This window comes from Xenopus laevis, chromosome 5L, assembly GCF_017654675.1.
Source record: "Xenopus laevis strain J_2021 chromosome 5L, Xenopus_laevis_v10.1, whole genome shotgun sequence".
NCBI classification, from domain to species: domain Eukaryota; kingdom Metazoa; phylum Chordata; class Amphibia; order Anura; family Pipidae; genus Xenopus; species Xenopus laevis.
This window is the reverse complement of record NC_054379.1, coordinates 118,158,312-118,171,958: the sequence shown is the minus strand read 5'-3', so window position 1 is coordinate 118,171,958 and position 13,647 is coordinate 118,158,312. Positions and strand designations below refer to the sequence as shown.

The 13,647-nt window shown below is 38.8% G+C and overlaps 1 protein-coding gene across 1 annotated transcript; it reads right to left on the bottom strand.

Moving 5' to 3' along the window:
* Nucleotides 1–1,756: 1,756 nt before the first annotated feature.
* On the bottom strand, nucleotides 1,757–12,179 carry ghsr.L (growth hormone secretagogue receptor L homeolog). Its single transcript, XM_018263688.2, has 2 exons — nucleotides 11,400–12,179; nucleotides 1,757–2,061 (listed from the first exon to the last, which is right to left on the bottom strand). Exons 1-2 carry the CDS (start codon nucleotides 12,172–12,174, stop codon nucleotides 1,757–1,759), a joined length of 1,080 nt encoding a protein of 359 aa, XP_018119177.1. The 5' UTR covers nucleotides 12,175–12,179.
* Between the last annotated feature and the right edge of the window lie 1,468 nt (nucleotides 12,180–13,647).

The following is a 13,647-nucleotide window of genomic DNA, read 5'->3' as shown; positions in this document are numbered from 1 at the left end:
CAGACAGGTAATGTAAAAGCATTGGGCAAATACTTTATGGCAAAGTTATAAGTAGCTTTCAAAGGCAAAATTATGATAGATGTAAAAAAGAGTTTAATTTCTGGTGTCAGTATCTCTTTAAAGGTGAACCAGTCGTTTAATGGAATACCATTTTTACAAGCATATTATTTTAAATGTTGGGGCTGAAAAAAATACCCTTAGCCCAATGGTCCATTTTGATTGTATTATGGAAATATGTTCAAGTGGTGCAACTCAAGAATCTGGATGTTAATTTCCACACAGATAATTGCCATATAATGATCACTTTGATCCATTTATTACCATGAGTAGTAATAGAGACAGCTTTTTAGCTGAAATAAATACACGTACATCTCCCCCCCCTTTTTTTTTGCCTATGTTCCTATTTTGTTTTTTTTTTCAGAGGGGTCACTTGATGCCAGAGTTTATTTAAGGATTCTTGTTATTTTTTTTTATTACAAAATAAGATGGAGTATGGCTAGAGACACATTATCCATACCTTGACTGGAGAGCTGAATTCTAATTCTCAGCACTGTCCCTACAGTACAATATACAAGCCAGGAGTCCTGCTTCCAAACAGATGAAGGTCGGTCGTTCACAGAATTAGCTTTTTTACTCTGGGGTTCACTTATTCAATACCTAATCCATCCATATTATGCCTAGATATTATGCCTAGATGTGCTTGTTTTTTTTAATCTAGGTGGCAAAATTGCCATAAACCAGAACATAGCTTTCATATTCCATTACACAGTACATTTTACATTGCAATCAATATGAGACAAAATGACCAGGAGCACAATCCACTTAATTGTTACAATAACCTTTCTAGGTAGTTCTTGTTTCCCAATCCAATGTGATTCAGGTATTGAAACAAAACCTCTGGTGTCCAAAAAAGGAGTCCTTGTGATGACTTGGTGGGTCAGGGCTGACATCATGTAAATGCTTCATGAATAGCATCATCACACACCATTCTGTTATGTCCAGTCTTAAGCTGGCCATCGACATAAAGATCCGATCATTTGGTGACAATGTCGCCAAACGAGCGCATCTTTCCCCCGATATGCCCACATTGAGGTGGGCGATATCGGGCTGATCCGATCATGAGTTCTAGGCCCCAACGATTGGATCATAATGCATCTAATACGGACGGTCAGATCGCAGGACTGCATCAACGCATAGATGCGGCCGCGATCCGACGGGATTTTTTAATCTGCCCTTATCGATATCTGCCCGACATTCGGCCAGATATCGACCAGGGAGGTCCTTTGGAGGGCCCCACACAAGGGCCAATAAGCTGCTGACTCCGTCTGTCTGCAGTTTTTATCGGCCTGTGTATGGGGGCCTTTAGATATCCAAACATCTGGCAGTAAGTAACAGTAGAAAGTGCTGTAGGTATAAAGATAAAAGTCCACATGATGTGCATCACATAAGGAGATGGCTTGGAGCAGCAATCCAGTCATATATCTGACAGTTTACTCTGTTTAAATATTCCTTGGAATAAAAGACTGACCTGAGCTCAGAAAACAGTCAAAGTATTTGTTAACTGATGGATAAATTAGTGTAAACTTAAATCACACACACACACACAGACTTTCAAGACAACTTCCTGAGATAAACTTGTATTGATTGTCATTGTAAATGAAACATAATCGAAAATGTTTGTAGTGCATCCTGGTACATCATGGCTTTGTGCCAGGTGCCAAATATTGTCTGGCTGTTTTCTTTCAGTAGATATGTTTCATGTGCTGATATTGGACTCTGTCCAGGCGGGAGAGCTTTCATCGTTTGTAGTGTAGGTTGCTTTCCGTGAAACCTGCTTTAGTCGGAATAGTCTGGAAGCTGCTACGCGATACTTTTTTGACATGATGTTGTAGAGAATAGGGTTGATGGCAGCACTCAGGTAGAAGAGCACAAAAGAGACCAGGTTGCAGTACTGGCTGATAAGAGCTATTTCTAAGGAACCAGCTTCAAACGACTTGGAAAACAGGTAACGTGCTACATGGAACGGCAACCAGCAAAGTATGAAAGCAAACACCACCACAGCTGAAAGAGATGAAAAGCATATTAGAAAAAATCCATATTTCATCATTCATCTTTCTTCAACCATTGTGTTGAAGAAAGAATAAAGATACAATGCATTCTCCAGGAGATTGTGAATGGATCTCAAGACTAAATCATACAGAGACCAATTATACAAATATACAACAAGCTGGCCCATGGGTCAGATATTGAATGATTTAGTCATCAATATCAATGGCCAAATAGCACTGATCCATTCTTTTGTGTTGGAGGCTTGAAAAAGCTGATCTGACCTCCAGTGAGAGGGTGTAGCACCCTCCTCACCTTTTCATCTTCTGATCCACAGCTCCAGCTCTCTGGCTCACCTAGATCTGTTGACTAGTGACTAGTTGATTAGAACAACTGCCTGCAATAGTTCCCAGGGAGTGGCAGTAGACCCTGCAGCTGGAGAAAAACTGTCGGTCACTTCTAGAGTCAGCGTACAAAAACTTACAGAAAACTCATGGTTTGTGTAAAAATACAAAATGATGTAGCACCTGAGATAGGGAGGCTCCATGTCTCTCTCTCTAACAAAAGATTGATGATCTCTATATTTCTAGACATAAACATAAAGTGTTAAGTTCATGTTACATTAGAAAAAGTAATACTGAGCTTTTGAGGGATCTGCTTCTCCCTTCAATCAGTTTCATGTAGTCCCATTACAGAAGAATAATTGCCTAACTATTTATTTCAGCATTTCACACTGCTGAAACATTGACGTTTACCTGGGCCTAAATCCTAAAGCTGGCCATACATGGGCCAATAAAAGCTGCCGACGACAGAGTCGGCAGCTTATTGGCCCGTGTGTGGGGCCCTCTGACTTTTGGCCAGATGTCAATTGGGCAGGGTTAAAAATCCTGTCAGATTGCAGCCACATTTGTTCGTTGATATGGTACCGTGATCTGACCCCCTGTATTGGCTGTATTATTATCTGATGGTGGGCCTACATCAAAGTGGGCATATTGGGGAGAGATTCGCTCGTTTGGCGAAATCACCAAGCGAGCGGATCTCTACGTGTATGGCCACCTTAAGGATGTCCCACTGGACAGCTGTGCACCAGAAAGTTTAAACAGAGAACACCTAAAGATAAAGAACCATGTTTGTAAAATCTTAAAAGTACTTATGCTACAGACAGAGATCTTATCTCATGCATTCTACCACTGTTACAGGATCATCTGTTCAAGCATTATTGAGCACATTTCCTTACACTTACATTTGAGCCCCCACCTTGGCTTCCTCAATATAATAAGATGGTTATGAATGCATTGTCTTTTGTAGTTAAAAAGGTTTTCAGTTTCTTCTTAATTCTGTGCTAAACAAAGGTTTCAGAGATTTCACATATTTTTGGTCCACTTAGTGCACTTACCATTTATCTTGCTGTAATGAGATCTCTCCTAACCCTAATCAATCATTCATTTTTATACACTCCATTATGACAACATATCTCACCATTACCAATAATTTTTCTATCCTTTACAGCATTTTCCTCTCTGACCTACACAGCATTTTCCATTTTCCATAAAATTGACCTCAGTTCATGATCTGCTCTTCTCCACAAGTGGACATTAGGGGGCAGATTTACATAGGGTCGAATATCGAGGGTTAATTAACCCTCGATATTCAACTGCCGAATGTAGATTTACCGCAAATAGTTTGATAGAACAATAAAAACGAAAAATAACGATTAAATCCTTCGAATCGTTTGATTCGAAGGATTTTAATCCATCGATCGAATGATTTTTCTTCGACCAAAAAATTGCTAGGAAGCCTATTCCTAGCAATTTTTTTGGTCGAAGAAAAATCCCCCATAAGCTAACATTGCACCTCGGTAGGTTTTAGGTGGCGAAGTAGGGGGTCGAAGTTTTTTTTTAAAGAGACAGTACTTTGATTATCAAATTGTCGAATATTCAAATGATTTTTAGTTCGAATTGTTCGATTCGAAGTCATAGTCGAAGGTCGAAGTAGCCAAAATTTTTTTTTCGAAATTCAAAGTTTTTTTTATTCTATTCCTTCACTCGAGCTAAGTAAATGGGCCCCTAGGTTATTTCAAGTAATAACGTGTGCCAGTTTTACATAAACAGTACGGATACTTGATAAGATGTGGTCAGTCAATTACCATTTTTGACTATACTGGCAGAACATCATCCAGCCTATTAGTCCAGGGCACATTGTGATCCACTGCTAACCCATTAACACTAATATAACTGAACGATTTTCTCTGACCAGTTTGGGCCATGATGTGACTGGCAACAGATCACCTCATCAACAATCTTCTGTAGACTTACTTTCATTGAACCAATTCTCATTTACACTGTATTAATCTTTTTCTTGGCTTGATATTTTCAGTTTAAGTGCTTTTACCCTTCTCTTAATCATCACTTCTGAACTGGTAAACATTACCTGACAACTAAAGCAACATACATAAAAATATACAATCCATTGACCTACAGGTTCCTTGTCTCAACCCTCTCATGCCCTGACCTAGTCTCCTTACAATGCAACAGCATATATACTGGTGCACTAATATCACATATATATACAATGCTGCTTATTACTGAACATGACTGGAGAGAACTCAGCAGATTCATCAGCAGATTTTCTTCTTTACAAACTGTGGTCTCACTTACTAAATGCATGTGCTTTCTTTTCACTTCTAATTCTTTGTTTTTAATTAACTTAAATGCTCAGTGGGCTCTGAGCAGCTGTAGAGAAGCTAAACTTAGGGGTTATCACAAATTATCAAGCAGAAAATGAGGTTTGTCTGTACTTTTGCTTCCAATAAGGATTAATTATATCTTAGTTGGGATCAAGTACAAGCTACTGTTTTATTATTACAGAGAAAAAGGAAATCATTTTTAAAAAATTGGATTATTTGGATAAAATCTAGTCTATGGGAGGCAGCCATTCCATAATTTGGAGCTTTCTGGATATCGGGTTTCCGGTTAAGGGATCCTATACCTGTAATATAAGCTGATGCTACAAGGCTGATTATTAAATTCTGATGCTAACTGCACTGGTTTCTGTGCTGCCATGTAGTAATTAATTACTCATCAGCCTTATATTGTGACATTTATATTCTATGTGTACTGTATATTTTGAGTTGATCCCTAAACTCAGTAAATGACATCAGCACACAGCATGTGCAGGGAATCAGCAGAAAAGAAAATGGGGAGCTAAATGGGCATCTTTGGAGACACATATCTTTACTGCTAAAAGACTGTGGTTGTCCTGGGCTGGTACAGAAGCTCAAAACATAATGTACAACATTTCTAGCTAATTCTTTAGTTAAGCTTTATTTCTCCTTTAACCCATAACAACTCCATAACTGATTTTAATACACAGTATTAGTGACTTCAGGCTCACTGTACTAATGGGTAACTTCAACTCACAGTGGGACAGAAAGATGGGGGAATATTTGACACCTTACGCAGTGGCCTAAACAGGGATAAAAGTTTCATGTGCAATTATGAGTTCTAATCCCCAGGCAGCAAATGTCCCTACTGAATATTCAAACTACACATTGAGTCAGGGTCGGACTGGGCCGGCGGGACACCCGGAAAAAAAACAGCCCTGGCCTGCTCTCCAATTGGCCGGAAGTAAAGGAAAAATATGTTCAGCACGGTGCTCAGGATTTTGCAAATGTGCGTTGTGAACAGGATTTTGCGCATGCACAAAATATTTTCTTCCCGTATCTGGAAACCCAATATCCAGAAAGCTCCGAATTATGGAATGGCTGTCTCCCATAGACTTCATTTTATCCAAATAGTCCAAATTTTTAAAAATGATTTCCTTTTTCTCTGTAATAATAAAACAGTACCTTGTACTTGATCCCAACTAAGATATAATTAATCCTTATTGGAAGCAAAGCCAGCCTATTGGGTTTATTTAATGTTTAAATGAATTTCTAGTATACTTAAGGCATGAATACCCAAATTGCGGAAATATCCGTTATTTGGAAAACCCCAGGTCCAAAGCATTCTGGATCATCAAGTATAAATGAAAATCCCCTCGCATGAATCCTTGCTGCTACTTATTTATATATGTATCTTCTTAGCACTTTAACACTCCATCCATTTCTCCCTTAAACAGTTTGATTCTTTGAATTACCTGGTAAATATCTGATTGACAAAAAAAACTCATTAAAGTGTTCAGTCTAGAGAACTTCTACCTTGGCACTAACTCACTAACACTACTTTTTACAATATTTCTATACTCTCTTTTCAGATGGCACTTTATTTTTGTATGTATTATTCTCCTGTCCATACAATTTATATGTATTGTAAAAATATACTATGCACAAAAGCAGCATTATAAACATACTTATCAGGCTGTATCATTTACAATAGACTTTATTGATTTCCTGTAGCCTGGCTTTTTTATTGCATTCATCAAAGCAGTCAAGAATATTTTCCTTGCTATTTGACAGGGCTGCTTCTTTATTCATATCCTCTTCGTATGTGCCACTAGCTTTGATGTGACTACCCAATGTTAGATTTTCCCTTTTAGCCTCCATCTCTGGGAAGGAACCCACTACCATAATAAGCATAATAATTAATTGCAATTTCAGTATTCTCTATATTATGATCATCTCCAGACTCCAGATCTATCTTTCCTTTATTGATATTGTGTTTTTACTTGCTTAATGTGTTCCACTAACCTTATTAAAACAAAGCTTAATTTAAATCCCTCTTCTCATAACAGCTGGGCTGACCATTTGCAATCACAGCCTACGTTTCTTGTCCTTTGAATCTTTGAAGTCCTCTTTATATCCTTATAACCAGTCTTCCCCAAATCATGTTACCTGCACCTTCCACCCATGAATGCAGTAGACACTTATACTCCACGTAGTTACTACAAGTCTGGGAAACACATTATAACAGAAGATATTTTGCAATACTCCATCTAAAAACTGGTCAGAAAACAAGGTCATTTTTAACAACCCCTCTCTCTCTCTTTTGCAGATTTACAGATTTAATTATGATGTATGCTGAACAAAACAACTTTTTTAAATTTTACTTTTAATTACTTTAATCCTTTCTGAAAATGCTCATGACTTTCAAGACACTGAAAGGTCACTCTGATTTGACATCCCACCAAGCTTAATGTAAACTAATAAGAAAGGTCACCAACTCCACGCCCCAGTGAGCTTATTAAAACTAAAAGGAATATTTGTACAAGGAAGTTGCAAGAAACGTATTAGATGCAACCTTCAAACCTAGTTAATAAAGAAATTACATAGGTTCCAAAATGCCCATTTTAGTATTAGGGTTTGCATTTTATTCTGATGGTGCTAGAGGCAGAATCTTATCTCACCAATATAAAACTGAATAAAAGAAATCGTGTTTGCTATTAATCCATGTTTATCCTGTTATGCTGTCTGAGCCTGTTAAATGGGGTTTACACAATTTTCTCCACTTAAAATGCAATTTCCAAAGAGAAAAGCCATTCATGTAAACTTGACACTGCATCAAAACTTTGTAGAAAGTTACAAAATCATTTGTATACGAGTGTAAGCTAGCAGTAAAATGAATTATATATAGTGTACGCATGAATGAGATACACCTCGGTAATATCCACATAAAATGTTTGGATAGTTGAATTCACATTCATGAGTTTCCCTAAAGTCCTGTATCTAGTTGCTGCCCAAATTTTAAGAATTAACATTAGAACATCCATATGAATAACCACTTTGCTGCTATTACTGCGCTTCCCAATTCAATTTATTACTACGCTACATACAATTTTGAGTCCTTTTGCAGAATTTTTCAGAGTGCTATTTGCGGTTATTGGCTCATAGGTGGGATACATAAGTTTTAGCCTAGTCTATATAAGAGCAACGTACTGAACTGTATTCCCTTCACCTCCATGGACGCAGCTGACTTGGAGATAGCAAAATAGACACAAATGGTGCCAAAAATGACATAATCCCAATTTTTTGCAACAGAGGCTAACTAGCTGGAACTGGAATTCTGGTGGGGGGAGTATTGTGGGAAAAAAAACATGGCAAATAGCTTTCAAGAAGGTAGTAGAATACAGGCAGTGCTGTATTCAGAGGAAGCATTAAGACATGTTGCAATGTAGTGATGTGCGGGCTGGATCCAGATTACCTGCATGTCGAGCAAGTTCCGGCAGGTTCAGACTAGCAAAACACCTTTAACTCAACAACTCAGCAACATTAACATTCCCTCAGTTCCTCCACTGACTGCCTGCTGGTGGCTTATTTATATATTTGTGCCTATCTGCCCCACCCCATCTGGTGATGCCGGGGATGGGCGGGTCAGACTTGGGTATATAAATAATGAAGGGTCAGGAAGTCTGATCTTGGTTGGGAGAGGGCAGGTAAGGATTGGGTGTGGGTTGGCTTTTTGTTGACCTGCACATCATTATTGCATACGACAATATGAAAAGGGCTCATTGTCCCTGTTTTTGCACTTTTTTTTGCATGTTGCCCCTGCTTTCATTAAGGAAACCTATTTTTTTTCATTAAAGACATAGACATAAGCTACTAAATACCTTTATAATAATCACAATGTTCCCATGTTCAGGAAGTCAACACCTACAAGGAAACTAAAGCCCACAACCTTATGCAGCAGAAGAGAATCTGAAAGTTCAACCTAATATTAACATTACTTATAGTGCAGTGATATTCTGAGGCAGTCGGCAACTGGTCTGTATTTTTACTGTGGCTGGTCAATGCTTCCTACATTCTTTCTCTTTCTTCCACGTTTTCTACTCACTGCTTCCCCAGATCTGTCCCTAACCTCTTTCTTCAGGATGGGGAGGGGGGTTTACTGTAAATTAGGGGCATTTCCATTATTATAAAACCAAATACATTTGGCACCAAATGTACACAGAGATTGTGTAAATCTACCCAGGGATGTTTTTGAGCATTGTAGGCAGAGGATCACTTTCCATGTTATCGCCTATGGGAGATATTTTCTTTTAAAGGAGAAGGAAAGCTACAGAGGCAATTTATTGCCAATAGATTAGCTGCAATAGTGCAAGTTAGAATGTTATATCTATTCTGTAATGACTCAGAGCAGCATTACTTTGAGGGTTTACTGGTGTATTTACGTGGACCTTTCTGATAAAGCTTACTTAATTTTAACATTTCCTTCTCCTTTATAGCATCGTAGTTACAAATGTACTACTGTTCAGCAACCCATAGCATCACTTCAGATATTTGCTTTGATTGATATAGTAAGTCAGATGATGAAAACAAAGCCCCTATTGGGTGCTATTTGTTACTGCATTGGCACAGTATGGAAGCAATATTGTTTACACAGTATTGATTTAAGTACCTGGGGTGCTGTTTGAAGAATGGAAATGGGTTGGCAGTGCTTTATCCCTCAACAGAAGCAATAGCATTCAGTTATTGGTATACCCAAAGTGCTTTATAGAGCACTAGCAGAGAATTTGTAATCAATAAGCCCTGCAGGCATGTCCTCTATGAAGTAGCAGAAGTGACATTTATTAGCATGTAAGTTCACCATTATACACACCTACCAACGGAGGAAATGGGAAACTTATGAATATGGCCGGTGTTTCTGCATTTATGTGTTTGACGTCCCCTATTTATAACAGGCAGATGCATTATACAGTATATGTACTTTTGGGACATCCATCATCTTGACGAGATCATTTCATTCAGTGAAGGGGATACATGTACACATTTACTTGAAAATAGAACCTTCATCAAGTAAGGCTACTTATCAGGGCAGGTTTGTTGGGGGAAAATGCATATAAACCAGTATCCACATTGGAACAAAGATGCCCTTGCTGCATCAGAACTACATCACATTCCCAGCTAGATGAAGATATGATGTGGTTTTAGTTCTTCAACATCTTGAGGGTGACATAGTGAATAATAATCAAGGTATGGTGATTTAACGGTCAATGTCACTGATATACGGAATGTATATTTTCATCATTCGTGGTGTTTAGTAATGGATCTACTGGAGTTCTATTCACAGATTCAGATTGCTTCTATATATTTTCTCAATAACCCAGGAAACCTGCACACTCTGGAAGGTCATCGTTATATATACCAGATAATGACTTATTAAGAATGCACGGCAGAAATCATAGCAGCTCTACTCTTCTTTGCCCACAAATATAAATGGATAGCATTCATAATGTCGTGATGTTTCTGAAACCCTCACTGCAGGAGAGGGGCTTATTGACGTTTGGTGGAAATCCATGGTGTGTTAAAGGGATAAAAGCTTGCTTAGGTACAATCATTGGTTCCTATGGCAACCTACAGTAAAATAGTTTTTTATTAGACAGTTACTTTCTTGAGTCTTTTTTTAACCTACCTAATTGCCCCATTTTCTTCTGGACTTTTCATTGGGTGTTTGAAAAGAACATGACTGCAGTTTCTCTGTAACTGATACCAAAAACAGTATATTGGTTTTCCATATACCTACCTAGTTCCTCCACTTGCTGTAAACTAACTTCACAACATCTCTCATCAGCTTCTGGCTATTCCCACCAGCTAGAAGGGCTAACATTATATGGTCCTCTATTTAACTGTTAGAGTGTTGCACAAGGTATTACACATAATTGAGTTGCATGCTCCAAGAGCAAAGAAAGATCCGTTTTATTAACAATACACATCTATGTATTTTGTAAATAGCTGAATTTAAAGGAAATCCCTATATGCTTTACAGCAATATTTTAGTCACTCTATTAAGAATAACATAGGAGCTTATGTAAGTGCCAGTACGTATTTGGGAACTATAATGATTTCAGAGATTAACCTTTACTGCGCTGTTAAAATCTCCTTTCCAACGCTTGTGCTTCTCTGAACCATTCTCCTCTTCTAGCCTCTGTAGAATTAACATGGTGTTAATAAAGATGTGCCATTTTTTTTGTGCAGAAATATATGTTTCCCTTTCCACCTGTTTGTTTCTGTTATTGCATTAAGATAAAAAAGTGATGTTAAAATGAAGCAATAATGTATATGCTAACACTGCTTACTAGTAATGGTGATGCAAGGACAGGCGAATGCATGTTTTCTAGTAATATATACAGTTATAAATCATGCCTTTTTAGGCACTATTCATAGGGAGTCAGAGAAAAAGAAAAACTGGGAGTCTGCAAGTCAAGGGAGGGGGTGAAAGAATGAAACACGTTTGCCCAATATGCCTCTTTGCATAGTGTAAATGCTCATGCCAAAAATTCCCTTAAGATGATAGCACATGCAGACATTACAGAATATTTGTGAAATGCAATGTACTGGGTGAAGACATACCCTGGACAGAGAACGTAGCCAGCAATGTAAGCACAAAATACAGTATATGGAATGCAAAAGAGATCCATACCTAACATTTTCACAGTCTGTTTGTTATGCTTGTCCCTTATAGAGATGTGTGGACCTATATTCTCTCTCTTTCTTCTCCACAGCTTTCTGCCTATGAGAGTGTAGAGGACGGTGAGGCAGAAGACAGGCAAGAAGAAGAACACACTAGATGTCCAGACCATTATAGTTAGGAGACCTGACTTTATGGCATACTCTGTTGCTTTGCACTCGTTTGTGTCCAGAGGGTTTGTTCCATTTTCATGTTCAACTCCAACCAAGACAAAGATTGGCCCCGCGCTGACAAATGACACTGCCCAGAGGACAGAGATGACCAGCTTTACTCTACCTCTGGTTATCACTACCTTAGCTTTCAAGGGAAAACAGATAGCAAAATAACGTTCTACACTGAGAGCTGTGATGTTCAGTATAGTGGAGTAAGTGCAGCACTCACTGACGAACTGAAAGAGTTTGCAGAGGGTGCTCCCAAAATTCCATGGTCTGTACTGCCAGAGTCTGTAGAGATCGAGAGGCATACAGAGGAAAATGAGAAGATCCGAAAATGCCATACTGGATAAATAGAGATTGGTCGTAGTCCTCATATCCTTATACTTGGACACCACTAACATAGTCATCACGTTCCCAAATATTCCTATGATGAAAAGAAGAATACATGTGACAGTTATCCCAGTCAACACCGGGACAGGGAACAGAAAAACAGGATCTTCCGGCCAGGAATAGTTGTTGCTGCTGTAATAGTAATCCATAGTCAGATTCTGAAAATATATATCAGGGGACATGCTCTTAGTTCATAGATTCCCACAAAACAAATCCATGGTATCAGAAAACATATCAGCAACTCTAGTCACTCATTGATCCCACGGCTCTCATTCCCTACACAGGACAAAAGGTTTCATTTCCTTTTATTCCACAGCCCAGGAGCACCTTGCAAGCAAAACATTTCTGTCTTACAAGATGTTCTTTAGTTGGTACACATACAGGAACAAATCCTCTGGCCACCCTTCTATTCCTGGCCAGTCTCCTGTATAGAATACTGTGTAACTGACCATATATGCTGCCAGCTGATGGAATCAGGCTTTATGAGGGGGGAGCTGCTCCATGTCTGCAGTGTGCTGTGTGCAGTCCCCTTCTCCTGTTCCATAGGGGTGCATTATACCACAAGAGCTTTGCTTGTGGAAAGAAGCCAAGGGACCCTAGCCCGCCTCTTCTCTGTCCCCTCCCTTGAAGCATCTTTAAGTCTGTTTGCTGTCAGGATACAGTGAAAGCTGGAGCAGAAGCAATCACTTTCAGACACAGAGCTTCTCTCTTACACAGGGACTGGGGCAGAACATCTGGGAAAGTACTGAATCATGATGCTCAAATGTATCATTTCCATGCTGGTGGGTGTCTTTGGGGGCTTTCACTAGTACGTATCTCATAGAGGCTGAGAAGCATCACAAACAAGTTATGGAATAAGAACTACGGCTAAAGAGATAGAACACTAACCCAAATTCCCCCGTTGGAAGTAATCATGCCATTCAGCTAATAGATTAGTTTGTTTATCACTCTCATTCAATTACGCTAGCAGCTGTACGGCTCAGTTCATATCCCAGAATATTATGTAAATGTTTACTTAATGGGCAACTGACTATCCTTTGCTGCACAGGGGGCCAGCTGTTCTCTATATGAATGCCATGAGTTAAACCAATATACAGGTGCCAAAGTGCATCGCACAAGGGAGAGCTTCAATGTCAGGGAGCCGGCAACATGGTAAAGAGCATTTAAAGAACACACAAATAATAAACCTGCTGGGGGTATTGTGTGTTATAGTGTTACTGTTGTGCCAATAAAATAACTAGGGGGAAATTTATTAACTGGGAACACTGATCAAGATCAACACTGTCTTTATACATTAAGGGACAGTTTTAGAGTTCAGCAGAGAGGAAATTTGTCCCTGTCCCCACCCCAATTTTAGATATATATCACGGATGCCCAACCTGCTGGTGTTGTCAAACTACAACTCCCAACCTTAGAAACAGCTAATGTGCCATATCATCAATGTATCTGAGACTTGTGCTATGGCATTTTCAGATATGCACTGTACATCATAGCAATGGCGCAGACATATATTTACTGCAAGTGTACATTTATTAGTCTGAATTACAATATATCTGGAGTGGTTTTTATTTTTTACCAGGTGGGTGTAGTTAGAATAGCACTTCCAGATAAACCACATGTTACCTGCAAAGGGGAAATATTATGGTATGGAAAGT